This window comes from Squalius cephalus (assembly GCF_949319135.1).
Source record: "Squalius cephalus genome assembly, chromosome: 7".
NCBI classification, from domain to species: domain Eukaryota; kingdom Metazoa; phylum Chordata; class Actinopteri; order Cypriniformes; family Leuciscidae; genus Squalius; species Squalius cephalus.
In genome coordinates, this window is record NC_137128.1 from 42,862,969 (window position 1) to 42,882,202 (window position 19,234).

General features: G+C 33.9%; 2 protein-coding genes across 4 annotated transcripts; both read right to left on the reverse strand.

Moving 5' to 3' along the window:
• Positions 1–739: 739 nt before the first annotated feature.
• LOC307162429 (polymeric immunoglobulin receptor-like) lies at positions 740–6,018 on the reverse strand. Its single transcript, XM_079877697.1, has 8 exons — positions 4,511–6,018; positions 3,457–3,771; positions 2,997–3,320; positions 2,384–2,423; positions 2,143–2,276; positions 1,875–1,909; positions 1,679–1,753; positions 740–1,494 (listed from the first exon to the last, which is right to left on the reverse strand). The coding sequence occupies exons 1-8, from the start codon at positions 4,680–4,682 to the stop codon at positions 1,441–1,443; spliced, it is 1,149 nt and encodes a 382-aa protein (XP_079733823.1). The 5' UTR covers positions 4,683–6,018; the 3' UTR covers positions 740–1,440.
• LOC307162430 (uncharacterized protein) lies at positions 4,701–18,925 on the reverse strand. 3 transcript variants are annotated; one of them, XM_079877700.1, is made up of 7 exons: positions 18,851–18,922; positions 11,196–11,274; positions 10,961–11,061; positions 10,327–10,376; positions 10,147–10,212; positions 9,250–9,317; positions 4,701–7,888 (listed from the first exon to the last, which is right to left on the reverse strand). In XM_079877700.1, exons 3-7 carry the CDS (start codon positions 11,040–11,042, stop codon positions 7,828–7,830), a joined length of 327 nt encoding a protein of 108 aa, XP_079733826.1. In that variant the 5' UTR covers positions 11,043–11,061; positions 11,196–11,274; positions 18,851–18,922; the 3' UTR covers positions 4,701–7,827. The 3 variants fall into 3 exon arrangements, with proteins under 3 accessions (XP_079733826.1, XP_079733825.1, XP_079733824.1); XM_079877698.1 differs by lacking the exon at positions 11,196–11,274 and adding an exon at positions 17,342–17,378 and having other exon boundaries at positions 5,129–7,888; XM_079877699.1 differs by lacking the exon at positions 11,196–11,274 and having other exon boundaries at positions 18,851–18,925.
• Between the last annotated feature and the right edge of the window lie 309 nt (positions 18,926–19,234).

Sequence of the window (19,234 nt, forward strand, 5' to 3'; positions counted from 1 at the left end):
GACGAAAGGGATCTCAAGCTGAGTACTGTTAGTTTACCCTTTAATAGACGTTACTTTCTTGAAAATAAATTCAAGCACACCACTACAACAACTCATGATGAAACACTTAACAGTAATGCTTACAATGAACTAGAGAGCTACATATGACAATTTATCTGTTCAATAAACACATTACTAGCCTACCTGTTAATAAAAATGGGCATCTCCGCAACGCTTTTACAACAACATTTCAAATCCTTTAGGTCTCACCATCTCCAAAAAAACAAGCAAATGTTGATTCTTTTTTTATTATGACGCTCCATTGTTCGTCCTGAGATCGGAGATTTAGCTGCTCCAGTCCATGTCAACCTTTCTCGCTATTTGTGACAAGCTAAGCCACTCCTACACCAGAAACTTCAAAGCAGCCGGAGCAACTTTTCTCTTTTTACGGATATGACGAGATACGCACGGGTGAGTGACGTATGTACGCAATTCCCTGTGAAAACCAGTCTAAAATATAAACACTTATAATAGGCTTGCTTAACCATAGTGAATCAGGGTAAGACAAAAATCACGCTTTGGAAGAAGGATTGATGATGTATTGACTCATTTACGTTTGGGTAATTTTTATCAAAAAAGTTGCATGGTGTAGCCTACTTTTAAATTTAATATTTGGGGGTGTGTACACTTCTTATATCAACTGTATATGTGTATACACCAATATAGTATACACACGTGTGATAAAAATCCCATAACATTACAGTGAATAAGAGCCATAACAGCATATTTATTTTATGTATTAATATGTCTGATACACATGATTTCTTAAGCAAAATATTTCTTGATGTACAAATTGAAATATCCCATACATTCCACATACAGTTTGAGGAAATCAACCTACAAATGGTTTACAGCAAATATTAATCTTGATTAGGAGAAAATGTTTTAACCTGTTTTTAATCCATCAACAATAATAATGCTAAAATATTTAGCAGCCTAAAAAAATCCTTTATTTGCAAAGCCAAATATTGAGTTATTAGATTTCAAGTGAGTGTATTTTTTTTCAGGTTTTTCTGAAGTGGTGTAACAAATGTTAAGTTGACTGAAACTGATTGTGTTGCTCTTTGATGTGGTCATGAAGTGTTTCAGTTTTACTTCTCACATTGATTAAGAATAAAAGTAGAAAAGCAGAAGAAACCTACATGCTAATAAATATAGGCGACACTTTCAAACTTGCATTTTGCAGTTGTGGCAAAACTCTTAATAGTAAAATGATAATCTGACACAACCATGACCTCTCAATCTGCAAACACATTAAAACTGTGCTGGAAATTCCTCTTTTTCTTTCTCACCTCCTCTGTGGCTTTAAAGGAAACTTTAGATGATTTAAAACAGACAAATATGCCATTACTTCATATTTTAATATGGATAATGTGAATTGCCATCAGAGATCATCTGTTATTAGTGAAGTTTCAAAGCGCTGTAAATCACTTCTTCTTGGTCAGGAGGACGGCTCTGAAAATCATTTAATAAAACACAAGATAGAGTGGGATGAATTTCAACAAGCCAGTGATTAAAAGCATTGAGATCATGGTACATTATGCATTTCCTCAGGAAAAAATAAATCATGAGATCACCAACTTGGCCATAAATAGATTATATTAGAACATTACTTACAGTATGTATTAGTGTTACTTACAATGGAGACCTGGTTTTGTTCATTGTCCTTTCCTTTCTTGAAGACCACTGTGTCATACATCACAAGACCTTCTGTCTGTATAAGAAGAGCGCAAACAAAACTTTAAAGATAATTCAGATGGTATGGATCTAAAGTCAAGCTGCAGTTTTAGATGTGTATGTCTGATGTGTAGATATTTCAAGGCCGAAACACATACCACAGAACAGACGTCTTGTCCTTGTGTGTGGAAATCTTAAAACAGGAAGAATCACATCATAAAACCACATGCAAATAAATAAAAAAACTTCTTGTAGGCAAAATGCTATACAAATGAAAAAAGATAAGTGTTATTCATGGAGACCAAAATGTGAGTTTTCACCAAGGTAATGTAATGCGGCAGTGCAATAAATCCCGTGAAATTGGATTTGAGGCATTAGCAGTGGAATATTGCTTTGAATTGAATATAAAGCTGTGTTAGAACTGACTGTGTTTTTGTTTAATCCTCCAGATCACCAAAACCAGCGTCAGTAGCGGCACAGCTGTCCATATCAGCAGAAGAATCCTGTTCCTGTGGTCAGACGAGGCGTCCTCGGTCTCATTTCTTGTTATTTTACTGTTACTATAAATAGAATCATTTTATGGGTCTAAAATGTCAATGGCATAATTAAGAAAAGTCCCTTTTTAAATCAGTTACTTGATTATTTCAAGTTTCAGGGATTTACTTACGAAGACGGACCAGCTTCATCAGAGCTTGTATCATTCTCAGCTGAGTTTGGAGGACAAAAAGCAAAAAAACAGTTACATAGGATACTGTAAAAACTAATGTTCAAAAATAATGTTTGATTCTAGTTTATTGCAATTATGTTTTATTATATCAACATAAAATAATATTTATAAATATGAAATTACATCTATAATAGGTGAATTATGTGAGGAATAATTGCAGACGGGCCGTTAAATTATTAAAAAGAACGCACACCCAGGATTTCAATAATTCAATGGGCTGGAGTCAATTATTCTGCTTATATACGGTAAGCACACCTCAAAACACTGTTCAGAGAGACTCCTGGAGAGCGGAAGAATGAATATGTGCTTTCCGTACATAATAAAGTGTAATTTTGTGGAAAAAACATGGAAATCATTTTTTATCCTATTATTTACTATATTTATTTGCTGGTCAGTGTTGGTTCTTCTGCTGTTGTAGTCTGTACTTTGAAATCATTTATCAGATTCAAGCATTCAACAGCCCCATAGTGTAAATATACATAACATAGTCCAGATATAATGTCTTATGTCAATTAAATACTTTTCCACAAGATTACTGAAATAAATGACTTACATGTATTTTTATATGTATTATTGTCCTTCTGAACCATGAGTTGAACAGGAACCCGGAGATCTCCAGCAGAGCAGAAGTACCATCCAGAATCACTGAGTCTCAGTCCAGTCATCAACACAGTGAAGGAGCTTCTCCCATCATCACTGATCTGGACTGATGAATTCTGGGATGTGTCAGTCCTCTTCTCAGTGTAACAGCCCTCATCTTTAATTCTGCACCACTGCTTTTTTTTTTTCTTAAATCCAGAAGTGTAGAAACACTGGACACTGACATTATCACCTTCATGTCCAGATACACTGCTGCTCTTCACAGACACATCAGGAGCTGAACACACACAGCAAACAAACAAACAAAAAAGTTGGATTTAGTATTTTGTTAAATCTAATCAGGTATCTACTGAAGCATAAAACCACATATCACACAGAGGAAAAGTAAAAAAGAAGAAAAGAAAAGTCTTTACCTTGTTGAACAGTTAAATACAAATATTTTCTGTCATATGATTTTGCATGAATCTCCACAGCGCACCAGTAATGTCCAGAGTCTGAAGATGTTGCATTGTTGAGTTTCACAGTAAAAATATTGTGGGCTGGATAATCAGTTATTGTCCATTTCCCTGTATCGTTTGCACGGGCTGTGATTAGGCAGAATGCCCAATAATACCCTCTACACCAGAACTTTGAGTTTAGTTTATACTGACTGTCATACAGACACGGGATTGTAACAGATCCTCCTTCTCTCACAGTTACATGACCTAATGTCTTCATGCTCAAAGTTTCTGTAAACACACACACACACACACACACACAAATATGTTATAAACAAGTCTTCTACTTTAGAACTCTTAGCTTTAATAAGAATAATAATAATAATAATACGAAATAGCTAAAACAATTTTCAAATTAAATAAAAAATATATCAAATTATTATTTGTTCAGCGTGTTCAGTGGTTTTTATTTGGTTTGACCTCCTGCCGCCATTAACTTATGTGTTTGATGTTGTTGAACTTACAGCAGGTGAAATATGGAAAGGGGGACTTTTTAAGTTTAATACAATATAATGTGTCATAATATGGCAATATGAAAGTGTTAAGTCATGGTCTGAGGAAGGTGATTGTAGAAATAGTGGGATATAGACATCAAATGAAATGGTACATTTGTGTTAAGAACATTCTAGTGATTTATTTTAATACTGTAATTTAAAAAAATGCCAAAAGTCAACAATGAGTCTTGCAACTGTACGGTTACTGAAAGGTTTTTTTTTTTTTTTTTTTAAGCTGTTTAAAGGTTTTTAATGCAATGTTGAAGTCTTACACAGCTGGATATAAACTGAACAGTGGCTGTAAAATAGAATATATTATATACACACTTAATCAAATCTACATGCAGTACTTGCTCTCCCTGCTGTCTTTAAGAAGTGAAATCAAAGTATACAAAAGAAACAACAGAAGATCTGGCTAGTTTATACAGACAAACACAAAAGCATGTTTTGAGGGTAGAATGTAATGTCTTTCTTACCTGCAGTGTAAAGTAAAACACCAAGGAGAATCAGAGGAAGAGCCATGTGACCGTCCGAATGAGTAAAAGACAGAACCTGAAATGAAAATCTGACTTCCTGCCTCTGATAATGAGCTGTTCCCGTTTCTGTACTCATTGATGTAATGAAAACTGAAGTCAGCAGAGACATCATCACACACACACAGAGAATGGTTTGACACAAGAGTATTTTAGTTAAACATGCACTTGAAAAGGTTCGGATCAAAGCAAAGAGCCGAGGAAGCCTTACAGTACAACACTTCCCAAAGAAATATGCACAAATATAATGTACAAAACACTGAAGCTGAAGGCCTTATAGATTATTGACACTTAATTGATAAAAAGAGATATTTTATATATATAGTGCATGGTGTGCTTCATGCATCATACGAACCAGGCAGAACAGAACATATACAAACATCTCATTTCATTCTCCAGACTAAAATTACAATTCCATTCTTGTTTGGGTATCAAGCCCAACAAAACATCACTGACACGCATTCAGACAAGAGTCAGGTGTGTAATGTAAAAAGCAGAATTGAGAACCTTTTCATACATTATCAATTTCAGGGTGTTACGAACTGCTCAGAGATTTGGGGTGAAGATCCAAATGCAGATTTATTGGTACAATCCAGAATCGTAATACATATTACAGGAAAAAGGTCAAACACACGTGCAGAGAACCAAAAACCCAAGACACAGGAAACTAGGATAACGCTCAGAAATGAAAGCTTTAGCATAAGTTCTGCCGGGAAGACTCAATTACTAAGTCACCTATTGCCTTCACTTCTATCCAATCATATTCTTATGCTCACTGTATAAAAGCTCGGTACTTACACATGTTGAGTTCGCAGATACTGAAGCGACGATTACCCCCATCCTCCCCACCACCACCACCAGGATGGTCCTGTCCATACCTCCCGAGGGGGTCGGCTGCGCCCCTGCCTTCGTCTTCAGGCAGGAATTGCAGATCCGATACCCTCGGATTATGCACTACGGACGGGCCATACGCCAAATGACTTGTATTTTCACGTATATTTTCAGTTTGCTGAGCTGTCAATAAATGTACGATTTGTTGAAATAATTCTCCCGAGTCTTTCTGGTAGAACTGCAGTGCAACAAGACATTTCACGAAGTAAGAGTGAATACACAGTTACACTTTGAAACTAAACAAAATAAAGCCCCAAAAAGCAAAGGGAAGCATTATGTATCCCTCAGTTTTTCCAACCTTGCTTTTTTTTCGGGGGGCAATGTCATCCCACTCTTTCAATAAAAACACACTGATTCCTTCAACAGCCACACAAAGCACCAGGGTAGGGTTGCACCAGCCGTTCGTAAGTTCTTTCTTAAAGTGGAACGTAAAGTCCACACTAGAGGCTTAGTAACTACTAGCTAGTTTGTAACTAACTCTGAACTTTATTCCGTTGCACCATCTGTTCGTAAGGCCGAACGTAGCTAGTAGGTCGTAAGCTCTCCGTAAAGTAATGCGTAGTCGCATAATATGACGTTTAGCCTCGATGATCCAATAGCAGCCTTCAAATACGTGAGCAGATGTTGTGTTGAAATGCTGTGAATTTCAGTTTATCCTTCATTCTTTTGCCTCACGTTACTAACGGTAAAAATAAGTTTCCATTAAATACGATACTTGATCATGAATAGCATAAGTGGATCAATAAATAAATCTTGATACAAAAAACATAAGAAATTACGTTTATTGATTATGACTGATATTTGACATGCACAACATGGACCGATGCGCACGGCGGCGCGCTTAGGGTGGGTTCGTGTTAAAGATAGCCTCTAACAAAGTAATCTTTTCACATAATGTTCTCTCTCTTAAAATGTAAGCGAGTGTAAATGTCAGCATAATCATATATGTCTAAAGAATTGAAGACTGTCAGGTAAAAGAAGAGCTTATTGATGCAGTTCAGTCTGTCTGATATTTTATTCCATCCGTTACTCCTGATCGGAGGCTGCCGTAAATATTTAGTTTAAACGTAGAGTTACGCTTCAACTAAGTTTAATGGTGCAACGCAAAAATATTTAGAAGTGCGTAAGTCGTAACTTAGTGTCCATTTACGTCAAAACTAGGCTAAGTTATAACTTACGCACAGCTGGTGCAACCAGCCAGTTGACTAAACCCAGAAAATATCTTCACCTTCTCCTCCAGGAACGCCACAATCTGAGTGTTTTTAAGGCTTCTCATTATCCTGAAACACCTGCCTCCACTGATCATCTCAACCCACATCATTAGCCCATTACAGGGGTGTAGATCCCAAACAGAACCAGAAGAGGGAGACAGAGACTCTATAGAATACAGCACAGTAGAACAACACACTCAAATCATGCCTGAATTACAAGTATATACCCAATAAAAATCATCATTAAACTGCTAAACTATGCTGGTCAGTAACAATATAAATACATCATATGATACACACGAGACTGAACTGATTAAACCATTTAACTTAGTTAATGTACCCATAATTGCAGAATATTACAGAGAACCGGCGCTGCATGGTCTCTATACTATAGCATCTAAAGGCAGATATTAAAGGGTTAGTTCTGAGGTTAATCTGAGCTTTCTGTCCCTCCATTGACAGCCAACGCAACTTCCACTTTCAATAAAGCTGAGGTTAAACCACTGGAGTCACATGGATCACTTTAATGATGTCTTTACTACCTTTCTGGGGCTTGAAAGTGTTAGTTGCTTAGCTGTCAATGGAAGGTCAGAAAGATCTCAGATTTCATTAAAAAGAGCTTAATTTGTGTTCCGAAGATGAACGAAAGTCGAACGGGTTTGGAAAGACATGAAGATGAGACATTAAAATATATTCATTTTTAGGTGAACTATCCTTTTAAAAATTTCAGGAAGTTTCACATCAGAACTTAAAGAAAAAACTAAAACATCACTGAGATGTTAAAAAGTTACAATGAGAACATCACACATATGAGATGATTGTTGCACAGGTCAAGGCATCACAAATGATACATTACTTGGTTTTAAAAATTGTTGATATAAATTTGGGCAGATGAAGAGGTACATGGTAAAACTGTAGATACAATTCACCATCAGATGGCGTCACAGATGGCGTCACACAGGACAGATGTGTATTAGGCTATATGAGCAATTTTACGTCCTTATTTATTGTGCAATTAAAATTAATTCAAAACAAAACATAAATAAACTAAAAAGTAAAAAACTTTTTTTTTTTTTTTTAAATGAACTGTGAATTAATTACTACTAACAAAATTGCATTTCCGTAATTATGTAGGCCTATTTGGACTTAACGCTCTTTCTAACGTGTTGTTGTGTCCCTTTTGTCCTCCATTCGGTCAAGAATCCATTCTGGAATGTCCCTGTGATGTAAAGATGCAGAGAAATGAAATGCACTTCTGTGCAAGACTGGAATCATTCATTTTGTTTCAACTATAAAAGCCAACTACATTTAAACACGCGCACACACACACACAGACACAACGCTGACACATTTACAGTTTTAGCGGCATACAACCTGTTAACTGTCAGTGTCCCACCAGTGGGAAGCTTAGTGCTCTTTTTTATTGCCTTTTTTTCCTATCGCATATCTTATTATTCATCTTAAATTAGGTATCATTCGAAAGCTTAAACTACGGTGGCCGGGAGAGCTCAACTAAAGAAAACACATGCAAATAGAAAAAACACCAGCAAATTAAGAAAACGTGCTGCAAAAACTCAAAACGCACTCACAACGCTAAACACGTGTCTGTATTTGCAGCACGTGTGTGTTATCAAACTGATGATGTTTTCTTAATTTGCTGGTGTTTTTTCTATTTGCTTGTGTTTTCTTCAGTTGCACTTGCAGCACATTGAGTGATCTCAGTATTCATCTTGTTCAACTCAGACATTGCCTTACGATGAAAGCGGTAGTTCAGCGGTGTGCTCCTCAGGATCTCTAGGGCTGAATCCGAAATTGTCCCCTAATTCCTCATTCACTATTCCCTACGTTAGTCCACTAACACTGTTCACTTGAGGGAGAGAATGAAAAGGAGTGAGTGAATTCGGACAGCCGTTGAGCGTACATCGGTTGTACACTCTTTATTGCACTAATTGCGGTGCATTATGGGATTGAATAAGTGCACTCAATAACGTCCACTATGGTTTCGGACACCACTACAAATGGCTGTCCCCTCAAATAATGCCCTTTTTGTTGGTATAGGGGGCGATTTCAGATTCAGCCTAGTACTTTCTTTCTTTGTTCAGTTTGTTCGGCCTCGTCAATACTTTGTGGAAGTTTATCCTGTGGTCCTGTTGCCGATATTAAAGACTTTTGATCCTTCATCTTCATTCGCGTGTTTACAGCAAACCGTGACACTTGGTGGCTGTTTTTAGTAGGCCTATAGCCAACTTTGCAACACAGCTTGGTTAGCATGTGGTTTTGATGTTTTAGCAATTTCAGAGTCCAAATTGTTTTGTAAAATATATATTTTTGCATAAAATAAGTTTAGTACAGAACATTTTCTTTACAGTAAACTTAAAGTAACTTTTTTTTTAAAAGTGTTTTTACTTCAGCAATCTTATTCCAAAGTGACAGTTAACAGGTTTACACTAACTAAAAACTGAAATGGTACAAATAGATTTATTATCAATTTACAATGACTTTCATTTACTTTCACAAATTACTTTAATTTGCTCAAAACGTCATTAAGAAGGAGCAGGGTGTGTATGGATATGAACTCACAGCCTTTCAAGTTTCAAGTTCACAGAGCTGTAGATCCCGTCGTCCTCTGGATACACTGACGATAAAGGCTGTGAATAAACATGATCAGCTTTAAGAGTTCTGTATCACAACCATTAGTCTGTAATTTATGTGCTACAAATATCACATAACAGAAATGCAAAAATAGTGATCATTTACAAAAAGGGGCAATGGGAAGCAGGTGTGCTGAGGATTTCCATTTATTTCCATTTAAGCATTTAGTAATTAATTTGTAATAAACATAATACAAATTGTATGTGGGCATTAAACCCAGTTCTTTCCAACTAGGATTCATTTAATTTAGCATGATGTTTTCTTTCTCGAAACTGGATAAGCCTATCCCAATCCTTCCTCTTGTGTCAGACATGAGCTGTAAATGATGTGAAGAAACTGAATCTCAAAATAGAAAAATCCAAGTCCACCTTCAGTGTTCTGCAAGGTAGGCAAAAGTTTTTTGTGCTAATTTTAATTTCCTGTCGCTGTGCATTCACTTTTATTGTATGTGGCAGTGTAAACAACAGCTCAAAACCCTTTTATTTAAAGGCTAAATTTACTTCACGTAGACAATTCCCATTGCATTACTGCAAGCAGTATCGATGATGTCACTAAAGTTATGTGCAGTTAAATATCCCGGTGTGTAATTTGTCTCGGTGTGTATATTTGTGTAACAAGTGTTCTTCTCACCAATACGCTTGTTGTGCGTTGTGGAGTTTGATGTGTTTTATAGACACGATATTGTTTCTTAATCAAATGTGTTGACCCCCCTCCCCCAGCACCCCATCCTAAATCAAGTTTCCCTTTTGATTTGGACAAACAGGACGTCCCAGCCCAAACTGCAGTGTGACTCAGTCATTCAGAGCATTCAAAGACGACACTTACTGCCTTATGAAAGATCACAGAACTGTAAATCACCGTCACCAAACAGTCGTCCACTGAGGCCGAAGACTGTGAAGAAACACAACTGATGATCATTCATTTTCAATCATCATCTCAGTAAATGTCTACAGAGAGGACTGATGACTTACAGTAGCGGCTGCTGTATTACTGTATTCTACTTACTGTATTACTGGTGGTGTTAAAATGTTCTTCTTCTCTAATGTGACCCCTCTCTGTCAGAGTGAGATATGAAGATTAAATATCATCATATTTTCCATAGACACTGTTAAATAAAAAACTTTATGGAATCTTTCCATTGCACAACATTTCTTTATAAAGGAAAAAAGTTCTTTAGTTTTTTCAAAATGGTTATTTTAAGAACTGTGCACTGAAAGGTTCTTTGGGGAACCAAAAATGTTCTTCTATGGTATTGTTGTGAAAACCAGCTTTTGGAAACTTTATTTTTAAGATTTTGCAATTAAAGTTGACAGGGTTTATGAATGGCATATACAAAAGATATAAAATACTTGATTCTGATTGGTCAGTCGTATCATTTTGTTGTCACATGTGTGTGTATCATGATGCAAAACTGTAAATTTGACCCGGTTTTTGTCCCTGTTTTTGTAATTGTGCTAGTTTGATGCCTCTCGAGTCACTCTACAGTCTCTTTCTTATCACATACTGTAATGAAATAATTTAAAATCAAATCTATATATACGGTATATTATGTCCATTTATTAATTTCTTTATTAAATAGCTGTAAATGAAGCACAATAATATACTGTCAGTCCTCCAGAAGTGTAAAGAGAAAACTCACCCGGCTTCTTTCTCAGCCTCCAGGTTACTATTACACCGAGAAAAACAAGCAGGAACAGCACAAGCGTCGCTACAAGACTCATGAGCAGAATCACATCATGCCTGTAGTGAAGGAGAGACATATTTGTGTTTATAATACAGAACTATTCTCACTTTTTATGTGCAGCAAATTAATCTGTTAAAGCTTTGTTTCTAATTTAGAGATGCAATACAAGCAAATTAATTAATTTACATGCCTTAAATAGTTGTTTTGCTCATCCTGGCGGTGTATTTCTGTATTAATAGTCACTGAGGCTGGTGTTAGAGATGGATGCCCTTGTGAAAAAGAAGTGTGCTTAATTGTATTGAAAGTGTACTTTTTGTGTGCTTAAAATAATCAAAGTATACTTTTTGAAAAGTGCACTTGCAGATAATATAATAAAATTAAAATTAAAGACCACTTAAGTGTACTTAAAGGGAATACACTTTAATGACAATATTTATTAACACACTTAAGTGCACTTTTTACAAATGCACTTTGTAATAATATCTAATTAAGTTTAACTTAAAGTAAGTACACTTTCATAACAATATTTAAAAACACACTTAAGTGCATTTAAAAAAATGCACTTTGTAATAATGTCTAATTAAGCTTAACTTAAAGAAAGTACACTTTCATCACAATATTTATAAACACACTTAAGTACAATTTTTACAAATGCACTTTGTAATAATATCTAATTAAGTCTAATTTAAAGTAAGTACACTTTCATCACAATATTTCTTAACACACTTAAATACACTTTTTAAAAATGCACTTTGTAATAATGTCTAATTAAGTTTTACTTAAAGAAAGTACACTTTTATCATAATATTTATAAACACACTTAAGTGCACTTTTTACGAATGCACTTTGTAATAATATCTAATTAAGTTTAACTTAAAGTAAGTACTCTTTCATCACAATATTTATAAACACAATTAAGTGCACTTTTTAAAAATGCACTTTGTAATAATGTCTAATTAAGCTTAACTTAAAGAAAGTACACTTTCATCACAATATTTATAAACACACTTAAGTGCACTTTTTACAAATGCACTTTGTAATAATATCTAATTAAGTTTAATTTAAAGTAAGTACACTTTCATCACAATATTTATTAACACACTTAAGTACACTTTTTAAAAATGCACTTTGTAATAATGTCTAATTAAGCTTAACTTAAAGAAAGAACACTTTCATGACAATATTTATAAACACACTTAAGTGCATGTTTTAAAAAATGCACTTTGCAATGTCTACTAAGTTTTACTTAAACATACATTTTAAATAATTATGATTTATAGTGTTTTAAATTTATTAAAGTTAAAGTTATAAGTTATTAAAGGGAATTTATTTTGATGTATTGACTAATATATAAAATAACAGTTTTAATGGAAAACATGGAAAATAATTGATTTTAATTCCAACTCAAGTGTGTTGTCCAAAATTAATTTGTTAATGTATTTTAAATGTGTTTTGTCTATAATATATACTGTGTGCATTATGCAGTTGAAATGTATTTTTCCAATACATCTGCTTATACAGTATAATCCAGTACAACTTATTGTTGACATTTTTATCACCAGCCCTTGCTCTATGAACTCAACTAGTGTCAGCTTTCTACATAATATTTGAAAATAAAATGTAATATATGAGAGGAGTCTAATAGTAATGTGTTGTAGCTACTTTACATCTGTGAACATAATACTTTCAATATCATTATGTTGTTCTAAGTCAATTAAACACACATTTAAAATTGTATTAATTGCGAGCAAAAGTTAAACAAATGTAAACAAAATGAATTTGCATTTAAATTCAGTTAAAATACATTTAATTTTAATCACACTAGACTACATTGAAAAAAAAGATTGACTTTTAGTTAGGTTAATGAGTAAAGTTTTGTAAACTTACAGAGTTTAACAACACAATGAGTTAGAACAACTTCAACTTAAACAGAAAAGCTGAAATAACATTTAACCATGCATGATATATGAATGAATATTTTGTTTAATGCGCATGCGCGAGAAATACTACGTCATTATGACGCTCTACTTCACTAGAGTTTGAAAAATGCGCTATGTTTTGCGATCCGTTTGCGATGCGTGATCATACTGAAGCTAGCCAAACAAGAGAACAAAAGCAGCACCACGTTTGGATGTTTGTTTGCAGATGAGACGTTATGCTGCAAATAATCAGTCAAGTAAGTATATATTGATGCTTTCTTTAGTTAATTATTTTTTCACCGTAACATGTCAGTTGCTGAGTTCAATTTAATCGCATATATTATAAACTCAATAGACTCGGGAGGTGAATTAATCATGTTTTCAATAATTTGTATATGATTGCATTCTAATAATGTCTTACATTGTAATGTGAGGAAGGCGTGTGTGGTCGTGTTCGAGGAATTTGGTTGCTGATTTTTTTTTTTAAACTAAACCGACTTTTTAAATTATTTTAAACAAGCTACTAAACATTTGCTGAATGCTGATCCAATATTGTAACACTCGAAGACGTTTATATACATTTAATACAAATAATCAATCTTATAACCACCATAAATATTTAATATATTACCCACCTCTATAAAAAAATGCTTGTAATGTAATTTCATTTTGTATTTAAATAGTTGTTCAATTACTATTTGTTTTGGAATATGTAATATTTTTGTGTTTATCTGGATTTAAACATTCATTTTGCAGGATCAGTTCATATTTGTTATTGGAGATACAGTGCAAGCGGTGTGGAATCACAGACCTGTATTGATGAGGTGATGTTACAAGATTTATCATGACAGCACATCCTGATCAAGCTAAAACATTCCTTTTTTTAAGTCTCTAACTATCCCTATAGCTTTTAAATGCTTTGAATCTTTTGCATGTGCAAGTAATAAATTCCCACCTGTGCATTTATAATCATCATATATTTTATAGGTAACAAACCAAAGGAAGAAGGCTTGCAGCATTGCTGTGTCAACCGTGGTAAATACAGCAACAGGAACATCCTTCATGAAGATAGCTATGTGGGGCAAGCTTAAAATGTAAGAATACCTTTCTTAATTTGCATTGGTCTTGGGTTTGCATGGGTCATATATCTATATTTGTGTAATTGATAAAGTTATGCTTAATTCCCTGTAAAGTAGCAATAAAAAGGTTCTCTATTTTTAATCACTTTAAGCCCAGTGTCAGTAAAGATGGCGTAGTCAGTGGAATCCTGGTGTTTGTGGGAAATAGAAGGAACCTTGCCCAGCTTTCTACTACGACGTGGCCCTGGTGACTGAGGTAATCAATCACATCACACATTCATCAACAGTTAACAGTCAAAAGTTTACATACACCTTGCAGAATAAACTGCTTCATCAGGGTAGTACTAAATAAAGATAAAACGCACATTTTTGTGATCCCTATTATTGATAAAATTGTTAACATTTTGCAGATACTGCAAGGTGCATATCAACTTTGAAGCGCAACTGTATATCTATCTCTTTCATTCAATTGAGCCAAATATAATAATGGACTGGATCTGTATTATAAACAAATTTTCTGTTTTTTTTTTTTTTTTCCTCAAGGCATTTTTTCTGACTTTCCTGCATCTTTGAAACATTTCCATTCACATATACTCTGGAGAGCATCTGGGACATTGACATAAACAGCACTTTCCAACAACTTAAAAAATTAGGTGACAAATCATTTTGGTTTTTGTGCTTTTGGAGTTCTTCAATGTTTTTTTTTTTTTTTTTAGTGTTTTTTTTTTTTTAGACAAACTTAGATTCACTGTAATGCTGGAGTAAGCATTTGGTCCTGTTTAATGTTGGTGCTGGTAAAGGTTTAAAGGGATACTCCACTTTAAAATGAAAATTCTGTCATCATATACTCACCCTCATGTTGTTTCAAACCTGTATGAATTTCTTTCTTCTGCTGAACATCCCTTTAAGAGCTAAATAACAAGGTTCGGTAACTTTTAATTAGGTCTCATTTGTTAATATTAGTTTATTTTTTAGCCAACATGATCTAACCAAGACTAATATTATCTTACTTAGACTAATAAATGCTTAAAGTATTATTCATTCTTAGTTCATGTTAACTGAAGTAGGTAACTAATATATTTTTGTAAAGCATTACCCAAAGGTCTCTTTCCAAAACTGTTTGTGTTTATGCATAGTGTTTCTTGGGGTTTTATTGTGCATCAACAGAAAGGTTTTTATGTACTTCTTTTAGAGATTATTTTGTCAGTAAATTTAGAGGGTTTTACATTTAGTTTTGTTGATTGTAACATTGCATTTAATTCACACTTAAGTGTATTGTTAACTGACATTAAAGTATATTTTAAATCACATTAATTGCGTGTCATTATATTGTGTAGTGCACTTTAACTATATTTTGAAGATATTAGAAGCAATTATGAAAGTAGATATAAAGTTGTATTAAAGTACCAATTAAGTTGTTCCAAAAAATCACTCTTAATGGCAACTTATTGCATTTTATTTCAACTTAATATGTGATATATTTGAAATTAATTGCACTTAATGTGCATTCAGTGTGTTGAAAACATTGCATTTAATTCACACTTAAGTGTATTGTTAACTGACATTAAAGTATATTTTAAATCACATTAATTGCGTGTCATTATATTGTGTAGTGCACTAAGTATATTTTAAAAACACTAGAAGCAATTATGAAAGTAGATATAAAGTTGTATTAATGTACCAATTAAGTTGTTCCAAAAAATCACTCTTAATGGCAACTTATTACATTTTATTTCAACTTAATATGTGATATATTTGAAATTAATTGCACTTAATGTGCATTCAGTGTGTCGAAAACATTGCATTTAATTCACACTTAAGTGTATTGTTAACTGACATTAAAGTATATTTTAAATCACATTAATTGCGTGTCATTACATTTTGTAGTGCACTAAGTATATTTTAAAAACACTAGAAGCAATTATGAAAGTAGATATAAAGTTGTATTAATGTACCAATTAAGTTGTTCCAAAAAATCACTCTTAATGGCAACTTATTACATTTTATTTCAACTTAATATGTGATATATTTGAAATTAATTGCACTTAATGTGCATTCAGTGTGTCGAAAACATTGCATTTAATTCACACTTAAGTGTATTGTTAACTGACATTAAAGTATATTTTAAATCACATTAATTGCGTGTCATTACATTTTGTAGTGCACTTTAAGTATATTTTAAAAACACTAGAAGCAATTATGAAAGTATATATAAAGTTGTAATAAAGTACCAATTAAGTTGTTCCAAAAAATCACTCTTAATGGCAACTTATTACATTTTATTTCAACTTAATATATGATATATTTGAAATTAATTACACTTAATGTGCATTAAGTGCGCCGAAAAGATGGCATTTAATTCACACTTAAGTGTATATATTTAAAGTATATTATTTATGTAATAAGTACACTTTATAAAAGTACACTTAAGTGCACTTTTTTTTCACAAGGGTGAGCTTCATCTCTGCAATTATTGTGTAATAACATAACATTCCTATGTTGACATGTAATAGTTTGGTACAGTGGCGTAACTTTGTTTTAAAAAGTGTGTGGGACAGGTGGGGTGGGGATTACAAAAAAAATGCTAAATCAGATTTATGTACAATAACATTACGATGTCCAGCAATCGATTTAAATAGTAGGCTACATGGGGTTTCATTTGTCGTTTAATGAGATGTAATATATGTTGTCAGTGCTGAGAATTTTCGTGTGAATAAATACATAGATCTGCATATTAGATCAATGTATTCCTTAATGGTCCAGTAGTAGAACTTTTGCCAAGCGTGTCAGAGGTTCTGGGTTCTAATCCGCTCTCGTGTAGTTTTTTTTTCTCGTATAGTTTTTTTTTCTCTCATCAAAACCGGTTATGTTCATCAGTGGTTGTGTATCAAGCAGGGACACGTTTGTGTGCATTATGTTTTGTGATTTCACCAGAACGAATAGAGAATATCTGCAACGGACTGAAGCGCGCGTCCGAGTGAAGACAGTGCAGCGTGTGCATGAGCCACACGAGAAAACACTGTATCCGCGCCACTGATCGCAGCGGCAACGAGCACTTTGATCACTTGATTTAAAAAACACATTTCAGTGCTACTGCTAGATCGTCTCTTATTTAAAAAAGTAATCTAATGAATGCTCTGCCAGTTAACTTGAGATGTTTTATTTATTTGTAGAATTGGTACCTTCGTGCTGCGAGATGTTTTAAAAAGTGGTGGGGACAATATTATCGACCCTGGCAAAAAGTGGTGGGGACATGTCCCACCCGTCCCACCCGCAAATTACGCCTATGGTTTGGTATCAGTTGCTATGAATGACTGAATAACAATGTTCACACTTACATGTGTGTCTCAGGTCTTAAATCAGTAATCATAACTACTGAACAGAAACAGAAACAGAGAAACAAGTTTCTTAGTGTTATCATTAATGAAAGAAGCTGTTTGTTATGGAAGCCCGTTTCCACCACATAAGGATAAAACGAATGCTTTTGTAAATCATAATTATGACATAAAAAGTTGACTTTGTCATAATTATGACTTTTTTTCTTATAATTTAGACTTATGTCATAATTTTCTGTTATAATTATGAATTACTAAAGCATGATTTTACATGTTTTTCATAATTTTAAATGTCAATTTATTTTTTTGTCGTAATTACGACTTTTTATGTTTTATGTCACAGTCTCAGCATTTTATGTCATAATTATGACTTCTATCTTATAATTTAGACTTTTGTCATAATTCTGACATTTTATAGAATTTCAGCTTTTTGTGTCATAATTATGACTTTTTATCTCATAATTTAGACTTTTATGTCATAATTATGATTTACTAAAGCATTATTTTTTTCCGTATGTGGCTGAAATTGGCTTCCATTGTATGCAGTGCATCTAAACAACGACTGTCTCTAGAGTATTTTTTTCTGATGGATAAATGCAATGTCTCACATAAACAGTAATAATGTAACAGGTAAGTATTTACTATATGTGGGTAGCATTAATCATATATAACAGTTATTTATTTACCCAATAACAATCTCTCTCAGAAGCAGTAAACATATAACAGGTAAGTATTTGTGAAGATCCAGTGTGTGTATGTGTGTGCGTGTAAGTATTTACTATATGTGGGTAGCATTAATCATATATAACAGTTATTTATTTACCCAATAACAATCTCTCTCAGAAGCAGTAAACATATAACAGGTAAGTATTTGTGAAGATCCAGTGTGTGTATGTGTGTGCGTGTGCGCGCGCGCGCGCACGCGTGTGTGAGCGCCGATTATGTCTGTGCTCGCACGCATGTATGTGTGTACAACATTCTCACTGAACAACATTAGCCTATGTTCTATTCTTGTCGCTCAATTTCCCTTCCCCAGTATGGAGATATCAATATAGAAATAATGTGACACTTAAACAATAGAGGAATCCTCTCTTAAGAAACCACGTAGGGAGTGTAACCATAGCAATAACCTCTATCGCGATAGCGTTAGCTAACATGCATTCACTCATTGGGGCTGATGCTGACACAAACATGGAGCTAATAAACAAAACGATACCTTCAATATTCACTTCTAGCATATTTGACCTAACAGTTAACCTCATGCATTACTTACACAGCATTAATTTCTGAACTGTATTATTTGTCTAGCTGACCAGCTCTCGTATAATGTAACAAACATACTCAGTGGCTTTGCCAATAACCGTTAACTGACCGCGCGCCATTGTACTCGAAGAAGCTTGTCAAAACTCACAAGAAAACTCATTGCTGTAGAGAGTTAACATTACAACAGGTCGCTATCTGTGTTTCTACTACTGTTAACTATTTTCAAGATTCTGTTTCAAGTGTATTTACCTGTTGGAAATACAAAAAGATGTAACAGTTCATTAGCGCTCTTCTACACACGTACTCGACAACTCTTGTTCTGGCGTCAGCTATTTACTAGTAGTTGCCTATGTGTATCACAGAGAGCGCCATCTGCTGGAGAGTTTACTCTTAACAGGGGTGAATTATATGACAATGAGAGGTCTACAGAATCAGTGGCAGTGTTCCTACCAAAAATAAAATGGGGTTCAGTCTTTTCTGTCTCTCAAATCACCCTATGCCACATATACTTATACTTTCTTTCTTCTGTGGAACACAAAAACAATGTAGGCTTGTATGCTCTTCTCGTAAACTTCTTTCCTTAAAAAATACCTAATCAGTCCAAATTGTGAACTAATCATTTAGACCAGTTTT

Excerpts from the sequence above, each read along its gene's own strand:
- LOC307162429 (XM_079877697.1), bottom strand. The coding sequence starts at position 4,682 with ATGATGTCTCTGCTGACTTCAGTTTTCATTACATCAATGAGTACAGAA. Across the intron at positions 3,321-3,456 it reads GTATTTAACTGTTCAACAAG|CTCCTGATGTGTCTGTGAAG; the intron begins GTAAAGACTTTT and ends GTGTGTGTTCAG. Across the intron at positions 1,754-1,874 it reads GACAAGACGTCTGTTCTGTG|ACAGAAGGTCTTGTGATGTA; the intron begins GTATGTGTTTCG and ends CTTCTTATACAG.
- LOC307162430 (XM_079877698.1), bottom strand. The coding sequence starts at position 17,373 with ATGATTACTGATTTAAGACCTGAGACACACAT. Across the intron at positions 10,377-10,960 it reads GAGGCTGAGAAAGAAGCCGG|AGAGGGGTCACATTAGAGAA; the intron begins GTGAGTTTTCTC and ends TCACTCTGACAG. Across the intron at positions 7,889-9,249 it reads AACTTGAAACTTGAAAGGCT|GGACATTCCAGAATGGATTC; the intron begins GTGAGTTCATAT and ends TTTACATCACAG.